The sequence below is a fragment of the Mobula birostris genome, chromosome 3 (assembly GCF_030028105.1).
Source record: "Mobula birostris isolate sMobBir1 chromosome 3, sMobBir1.hap1, whole genome shotgun sequence".
Taxonomy (NCBI): Eukaryota; Metazoa; Chordata; class Chondrichthyes; order Myliobatiformes; family Myliobatidae; genus Mobula; species Mobula birostris.
In genome coordinates, this window is record NC_092372.1 from 103,087,383 (window position 1) to 103,096,326 (window position 8,944).

Here is an 8,944-nt window from a genome sequence, read left to right on the forward strand (position 1 = left end):
TGTGGTATTGAAAGGGCTGCATCAAAACATAACTTTGGAAATCATTGGATGCAACAGCCAAAGAAAGGGAAGCAGTTTCTGACATTAAGTATACTGCTAGTGTTGCTCAGGAATCTCGTGGTTGTCAAGTGCAGGTTTTCTGAAAAAAAACCCGTGCCTGTGTGATGAATTTTAGATGTGCTGATTAATTTGTTGATTTTCATAAGCTACTGATATGGGTGAATTTAATATATTAAGAGTTCATTTGACCAGTGCAGTAGAAGTTGGGTCCAGGCCTTGAACCTCCCGTGGAACTCATTATCTTTGTTAATGGAGAACAATAAAAAATTTTATACACGCTTATAACAGATTGCTTCTGTTTACCCCAATGTGCTTGCAACATGGCTGATCTGGGAATAGTCTTTTTGTTTGTTGTGATATATTTCAAATGATAAGCAAACAAGAACAAGTGTAGACTTCAATGTATAGAATATCATGAAGCGTCAAACAAGCTGACTTCCTGGAGATCACGTGGTCTCACAAACACGGGTTGCAATCTGTGCTACAGTTCTGAATTTCACTGATGTTTGTACTTTCCCCAGGGGGAGGAGTCAACACGGCTCCAGGCTCCACAATTCACAAATCTGGGAACTAAAACTTGAACCAGCTCCAGAAAGCCCTGAAGCTGATGTTTCGTCACTCTTGGATGACGAGCACAATGAACAGTTGTTGCTGCAGCAAATATTCCAGCAAAAGCCTTATTACAGCACATAATAACCTGGTCAGATCTTGCAATGTTGTCCAATTTGCCCCACACCAGTTCTACACATAAATGTTTTTGCTCACATATAAACCCACTATCTATACATAATATATCCTATCACTCGTATATCGGACTGGTAGAGACATTGGGGAAGTGTTAAATAAATTCCAGAGAATAATTGAGTAAAATACTTCTGATTTAAAAGTTCAATTGAGTAAGCTTATTCAATGGTAGTTATCAAAGAATATAGCATGTTTCAGAGACCAGACTCTATTCTATAAGTCCTAAAAGTTCACATCTGCACAAAACTGCCTGACTTGCTGAGTTCCTCCAGTATTTTGTGTGTGCTTTTGAGAATATTGTAATGTAGTTGTCATCAGGTATAGAATGGCTTGAGGACTAGACACTATTCTATACAGTAAAGACTGCATATCCTGAAGGTATAAGTAAACACATCCTCAAGACTCCTGGAGCTGAAAAACAGCATCTTCAGCGTCGCTATAAGCCTATCTGTGAGCTGAGTATGATTTGGGATCCCCGAAAACTTTAATCTCAGTGCTGAGGTGTGCAGGGATTTAAAATGTGAACCCTGAGGATGGATAAGTTTTAAGAATGATTCCAGGTCTGGGTCCAATGCAGCAACATGCTGATTCTTCAGACAAAGTGTGGATTGTATCCAATGTTGGAAATATCTATGTATTTTCCAAACCTGCAACATTAAAGAGCTGGGAGACATGCTGCAACATGAAGATTTTGAATGGGAGAGCAATTTCCCAGAAATCGCAGGTATAAACTCCATCTTGTAGTGAGCATGCTCTCCTGAACTGCAGACTTTCCAAACCTGTGAGAATAAGGCCCAGAACTGGAATTTTAAAGCTAGAAAGCAAACAATTGGTTCATTTGCACCATTAACTTTGCTAAAAGTGAATTATTCATTTCTTCCTGAAAATAAACAAATCAATCTTCAAATTAGTCCAACAGAATCAAGTTATATTGATAGATAATCCTATTACAGCTCTGAAGCATACACATGCTGAAATGTAAAGCTACAGAAGTGAAAGTAGATCTGAGCTGGAAGCAGGAAATCCCCTGCTTCAGGACGTCAGTGTTTGGCAGAGTTCCCTGCATGAGATTATGCAAATTGGAGAAGAGTGTCCCAATAAATAGAAGCTCACTGAATGGTTTTAGCATGTCTTGATTCAGCAGAGAACAGCTGCATTGAACAGAAGATCCGTCTGCAGTACAAAGTGGAAGATGGACAGAACAGCCACTGTAACCATCCTCATCCTCCTTCTGTGTGCCATTGCTGCACAGGGTACGTTGAGATATCTGAACTGGAGTTTTATTCAAGTGATGTACCTATTTTGTGGTTCTTGTATTGTTTACAATGTAGAAAGCAATTAAAGTGAGGAATATTTAAATCTCTGTAACTGTAAATTGCATCAGCATCAGATTTATATAAGATTAATTCATGCAGCTTTCCTGCAACATTTGAGAGTGAGATGTGCAAGCTCCTGTCTGGTGATGCGTTGATGAAGCAAAAACACTGGAGAAATTATCAGCAAGTTTTACAGGCTTTGTTCTCCTTGATGCAACAATGAAATCTGAGTGAATATAATCTTTCCTCAGGTGTTCCGATCCCAGGAGCACAAGGACGGTGCCACTGCATTCGGACCAGCTTTGATGTTATTCATCCGAGGTCCATCAGGAGCTTGAAATACATTCCCAGTGGATCCCACTGTGAGAGAGCAGAGATAATGTGAGTAAAGCAGCCAGATTATCAACTTTAACTTCATTCCTTTACTGATGTTTATTTCATAAACTGTACACCTCAAGAGAAGACATACTGTTTCTGTGAATTAAATTTTGAATGATACTGTCTTTTCGCAGTGTCACCCTGAAAAATGAGACGAAAGTGTGTGTGGATCCTGATGCCAGGTGGTTGCAGGCTCTCATAACAGCCATGAAAGGTCAGTGTTTGGTGCTTGTCAAAATTTTACTCTTAAGCTGCTAAGTAACGTAGATGTAAAGAATTGTTTTTGCTGTGTGACTCTGGCCCTTCATAGTGGAGGGAGCTGTCTGCTCCTCACTGTCATTCCAGCCGTAACCTGGAATGACAGCAAACTCATTCGCCATGTTTGCTGTCAGAGCTGAGCCTCTCACATTATTAATGTTCCTTGGAACTGTGGTAGGGACCAGGAAGTAGAGATTGGGTCACCATAAAGCTATTAATCGCAGACCTGATGTCTGATACTGTTTATCACACCTTTTAATTCCAGCTGAGATTAATGAATGAAGAATGATTTTAAGTCTAACCCGTGATGTTTGGAATAAAATATTAAATAATGATTTTCACCATTGGTTGCAGCCATAGAATAGGGGCAGTTGGGTGAATAAATTATTGGGGTGCCAATTGCAGAGAATGCTTTGTCCTGGATGGTCTCCAGCATCTTGGTATTGGAGCTACAGACAGTGTTTACTCTCTAGACCAGGGGTTCCCTGCATGGGGGGTCTATAGATCGCTTGCTTAATGATGGTGTTCACTCTCTAGAACAGGGGTTCACAACACGGAGTCCACTGTATAAAATGGCAGGAAGGCCTGCTCTAGAATTTTTCCTTGTAAAGAGATGATAGGATGATAAATTGGTGCGAGGAAGTGATTCAACTCAGATTAATACAGTGGATAATGAACTGTTGTTGCCAGGGAAGACAGCAATGGTACATCACATGCCTGCATGGTGTAACTTTGTGAGAAGTTAGAAATAAACTTGAACACAGTAGAATGTATTTTGGTTTATACTGTTTACAATATCAATGAGGTATGAGCAAGTTTCCAAGGCATCTTTTTGTGGAAAGTCAGTTTGAAAATTCTTTTAATTCTGTTGCTTGAGACGCTATATGCTGAAAATCTGTGGGTAATGATACAAATTATTCAATTATTTTACAGGTGGGAAACAACACAAATCAAAAAACTGAAGCTGCAAAATGAAGGAATCAATTCCATCTCTGTATTTTCCGATGGGGAATGATGGAAGCACAGCCCTGGGTGTTGACTCTGTGATATCACCATCCAGTGGTTCATTCCAGTGTCTCCTCTTCATTGTCTTCTGAGAGTGATCTTGGAGTTCCTCCCTGTCACAGGACATTTTTTTACCTGGACACATGACCTGTTTGCATTTGAGGCCACCACCTGATGTTTGTGTTGAACTTTGCACAAATCATAGGTTCCTTGTGCCATTTATGGTAATTAAAGTAGATTCTGGACCTGTGACCTTGTGGAAAAGTGTAAATGAGACTGGAGTCTTTTGCTAAAGCTTAATATTAGCTATCGGGTTGGGAGATGATGGTGGTATTAAACTAAGATGGTGGATGAATCTCCATGACTACAGAGTTAAAATGATCTCAGGCCACAAGGGAAGCCAGTGACGAGGTGGTGGACTGTGCTCTCTGCCATCCCTGAAATTAAAGCAGGAGGACCCATGGGATTGTGTACAACAATCCCCACTCCTATCTTCCTCTTTCCTATTTAAATTCTGTTCGGAAATGGTGATATACTGATGGAAGTACATTGGACCAAATGTGTTCTAATTTGAATGAAACATTCTTCTATAGAAATACCAGTGCAAATGTTTGAAAATCACTCTGTGCCTTTTTACTGCAATGTTTTTGACAGTTGATATTTTCATGAAAATATGGTGTTTTCTTTGTAAGTTGCCAGATTTTAGAATCTATCTAAAATTTGTTGAATTAATTCTCCGTTGACGTAATTTTTATGTAAAATATCTACATTTTAGAAGATAGTGCTGCTAATAGTCTGATAATCACTGGATGAAATAAAAGTTTTAAGTAAGAATAAACTTTATATGTGGATGGAAATATTTTGTCTCGAGGGAACTTTTACTGACTGGATTCAGTTTATTATCAATCAAAGCTGGACTTTTGTTATATGTGAATGAATTTGTTGAGCATTCCTAAAATGTATTTAGGAAGTTAAAATAAATCGTATTTCTAAAAAGAATTTGTTGTCAGTGGTTCTGAATCTTCAGTATATGGTCCTGTGTTTCTTCATTTAATAAATGAACTAATTAAAGAACGAAGAGCAGTGGGTCCTCGGCCAAATCTGCACAATGGCTGTGGGGAATTTTAGCGGGTTTTAAAAATTTCAGTTTAAGTCTAACATCTTGTATGAATAGAATTAAGATAATGGGTAATAATTTCAAGGGAAATTTATCATAAGCACAATGTACGTTTGTACAATGTTCATAGTTCAATATATTTGAGCTCAAGTTTGCCTCATGACACTTTAAATATTTGCATACAACGCCTGAAATGCTGGTAAATTGAAATCGCTGAACCCATCCTTGGTTAAAGCACACTGAGATAGTTGAGACATTTAGTCAGCTGCACAGATGAAGGGCACAGGTTAGTACAAAGTTACTGAATTGTGGAATCGTTGAGAAAGCCAGGAGATTCTTTGTCAGGACAATTGACATACCTGTCATTGTAACTTAACACAGATGAGCTGGATCTGCAGTGCAATTAACATCAGACCAGAAACTGAAATTTTGGGCTTTAAGAATTATAAGGTAGCCAGGAGGAGATTAAGACTGGATTTTGGAGAGCTAGAAAAGGACGTGAGAAGGCCTTGGTAAGTAAGATTAAGGAAAACATCAGCGCATTCTACATGTGCTGTATGTGAAGAACCAGAGGATGATGAGCTTGAGTTAGGAGTGTCAGAGATAAAAATGGAAACATTCTTTTATTGGAAGGATTAGGGGAGGTCCTTAATGAATACTTTGTTTCACCATTCACCAGTGAGAGGGAACTTCACAAATGTGAGGTTATCATTGAACAGGCTGCGACAAGAAAAAGGATGTGTAGAACTCTTGAGAAAGGATAGGTAATTCCCTGTGACTGAACGAGGTTTACCCCTGGGTACTAAGAGAGCAAGGGAAGGGATTTCTGCACCTTTAGTGATGATCTTTGCATCTTCACTAGTAACAAGAGTAGTACCAGAAGATTGGAGATGGACAAATATTATTTCTTTGTTCAAGTAAGGTAATTTGGATAAATCTCAGATTGACAGACCAGTGAATCTTATGCCATTGGTGGGAAAATGATTTGAGAGAAGTCTTTGAGACAAGATTTACATTTGGAGAAGCATAGACTTGATCAGGGATAGTCAGTGCGAGTTTGCAAAGGACAGATCATGTCTCACAAACCTGACTGAATTCTGCAAGGAAATGACCAAACAATTTGATTAAGACAGAGCAGTGGATGTGGTGTATATGGCTTTTAGTAAGGTATTTGAGAAGTTTCGCAATAGCAAGCTCATTCGGAAAGTCAGGAGGCATGGGATGCACGGAGAACTGCCCTCATGGATACAGAATTGGCTTGCCCACAGAAGGCAGAGGGTGGTAGTAGATGGAGCATATTCTGCCTGCAGGTTGGTATCCAGAGGTGTTTCACAATGATCTGTTATGAGAGCCTTGTTCTTTGTGATATTTATAAATGACTTGGATGAATAAGCAGATGGCTGGGTTGGTAAGTTTCTAGATGTTGCAAGGGTTGGCAATGTTGTGGATAGTGTGGAAGGTTGTTGTAGGTTATAATGGGAAACTGAAGGATGCATAAGTGGGAGATGGAGTTTAATCTGGAAAAGTGTGAAGTGATACACTTTGTGAGTTTGAACTTGAAGGCCAGGTACAGGGTTAATGGCAGAATTAGTAGCAGTGTGGAGGAACAAAGAGATTGTGGGGTCCTTGTATTTATATCTTTCAAAAATGATGTGCAGATTGGTAAAGTGTTTGAGAACGCCATGATGTTTTGCCTTTCAGAAGTTGAATAACAGAGTTGAAGATTTACAAGATAATTTTGCATTTCTGGACAACTCTGATTAGACCATACTTAAAATATTGTGCTCATTTCTGATTGCCTCATTGTAGTGAGGACAGGGAAGCTTCAGAGAGGTTGCAGAGGAGATGGGCTGGATTAGACATCATGTATTATGAGGAAAGGTTGAGCAGGCTTGGGTTTTCCTCTTTGGAAGTAGGAGGGCGAGAGTTGACTTTACAGCAGTGTAAACAATGGTGAGAGACATTAACAGAGTGAACATTCAGTGCCCTTTTCCCAGGAAGTAAATGATGTACAAAGTATATGAGAGGACTTAATTTTAAGGTGATTAGAGTAAAGTATAGGTGGAGGTCAGAGCTATGTTTTTCGTACAGAGATTGGTGGCTGCATGAAGCGAGATGTCAGGGTGGTGTTGAAGGCAGATACGTTAAAGATATTAATGATTGGCACGTGGATGGAAGAAAAATGGAAGTCAATGTGTGAGGAAAGCATTGGAGTGATTCTGGAGGAAGTTAAAATGTCGACACAACATCATGAGCCAAATGTCTTGTATTGTGTTGTACTGTTATATGTTCTATGTTCTATGTCAGAAAACTGAAGTTGGCATCAAGATGTCACAATGGCGGAACATTGGGAGCAAGGGTGGACCCAAATGCAAGACACATCTTGTGAGGTTAATTAAATTTAGTTTATTGTTCGAAACCAGGAGAACAAGGCAGGAGTAGGAATAGCGGACTGAGGACTATGACTGGGCTGGGACCAAGGGTCTGGGCTAGGACTCGGAATCGGCTCCCAGAAATAGAGGAGACATGAAGATGCTAGGGTATGGACTCTGAACCTGAGACTGGGCAAGGACCCAGTACCTGGGTCTTGCCTCGGGTTCGGACCCCAGAACCAGGCAAGGACATGACATGGGCTAAGGAGAGGAGGAACCTGGGAACACAGAACCTCGGTCTCGGGGAGCAGCTACATGGAACCATGGATACACACACAGAACACAGAGTTGGGACCCCTCCTTGGGTGCAGGACAGAGGGCTGGGACCCACACACAGAACAGAGAGCCAGGACCCCTCCTTGGGTACAGGACATAGGGCCAGGACTCATGACCCTCCGCGGGGCAACGGCAAGACGGCCTGACTTACCCCACAGAGGCAAGGACAAGACAAGACAGAACATAACCTCCCACGGGGCAACGGCAAGATGGCCTGACCTACCCCATGGAGGCGAGAACAAGACACGACAAGACATGACTCCCGTGGGGCAACAGCAAGACAGCCAGACTTACCCCCACTGAAGCGAGGACCAGACAAGACAAGACATGAGCCCCTGCGGAGCAATGGCAAGACAGCCTGACTTACCCCATGGAGGCGGGGACAAGACAAGACAAGACCAACATGAATGAACACCAGACAGCACCTATCTAGCTCCAGTGATGGAACTAGACCAAAGTGCAGGCAGGGGCTGCAGACGAGGGCTAGAGGCGAGAGGGGCAGAGAAGGGATTCAGACAAGGGGGTAGGACAGGAATCACAGACCGCCAGGGCCAGGACTTGACTCAGAACTAGGAAGCCACCAGGGTCAGGACTTGACTTATTGCTTGAATGCCGCCAGGGCCAGGACTTGGCTTGGTGCTTGAATGCTGCCAGGACCAGGACTTCACTTGGTGCTTGAATGCCACCAGGACCAGGACTTGACTTGGTGCTTGAATGCTGCCAGGGCCAGGACTTGACTTGGTGCTTGAATGCCAACAGGACCAGGACTTGACTTGGTGCTTGAATGCTGCCGGACCCAGGACTTGACTTGGAGCCTCCGGGTAGTGGCGAGCTCTCAACTCAGCCCAGGAACAGTAGACAGTGGTTCTTGATTCCCTCCGGCGGGTTAACTGACGGACCCACCTCGGTGAGGAAACTTTTCAAGCTCGCTTTGGTAAGGTAACTGGACAGGGTTGTTCCAGTGAGGAGAGGCGAATTATCGGCACTCACTTCGGCAGAGACTAGGCTTGCTCCGGCCAGATGACATCGGCACACCGTACCTTGGTTGACTTTGCAGACACTCCCGCACCGAATGGCTGAAAGCCAGAGACTATAAACTACTGGTTCAGCCGAGTGTTAATTGCCTCTAATCACCAAAGTCAAGGGATATGGGAAAACAGGGAATCAACGGTCCGGATCGTAACATAAACAAGCTAAATTTAAAGGGACCCCAATCCGGACCATGACACAAGGATAGCTGAAGTGGCAGCATGGACCATTAAATGTCACATTTCTTATTGCTAATTCACAGGTTATCACTAATTGTTATACCCAACTGTCCCTTAAACTCATTAACAGGAGGATGAATAACAGGAAAA

General features: G+C 42.0%; 1 protein-coding gene across 1 annotated transcript; it reads left to right on the forward strand.

Moving 5' to 3' along the window:
• The first annotated feature begins 1,951 nt into the window (after positions 1 to 1,951).
• LOC140194662 (interleukin-8-like) lies at positions 1,952 to 4,672 on the forward strand. Its single transcript, XM_072251916.1, has 4 exons — positions 1,952 to 2,057; positions 2,372 to 2,501; positions 2,633 to 2,712; positions 3,690 to 4,672. Exons 1-4 carry the CDS (start codon positions 1,997 to 1,999, stop codon positions 3,716 to 3,718), a joined length of 300 nt encoding a protein of 99 aa, XP_072108017.1. The 5' UTR covers positions 1,952 to 1,996; the 3' UTR covers positions 3,719 to 4,672.
• The last annotated feature ends 4,272 nt before the right edge of the window (positions 4,673 to 8,944 follow it).

Excerpts from the sequence above, each read along its gene's own strand:
- LOC140194662 (XM_072251916.1), top strand. The coding sequence starts at position 1,997 with ATGGACAGAACAGCCACTGTAACCATCCTCATCCTCCTTCTGTGTGCC. Across the intron at positions 2,502-2,632 it reads TGTGAGAGAGCAGAGATAAT|TGTCACCCTGAAAAATGAGA; the intron begins GTGAGTAAAGCA and ends GTCTTTTCGCAG. Across the intron at positions 2,713-3,689 it reads TCTCATAACAGCCATGAAAG|GTGGGAAACAACACAAATCA; the intron begins GTCAGTGTTTGG and ends ATTATTTTACAG.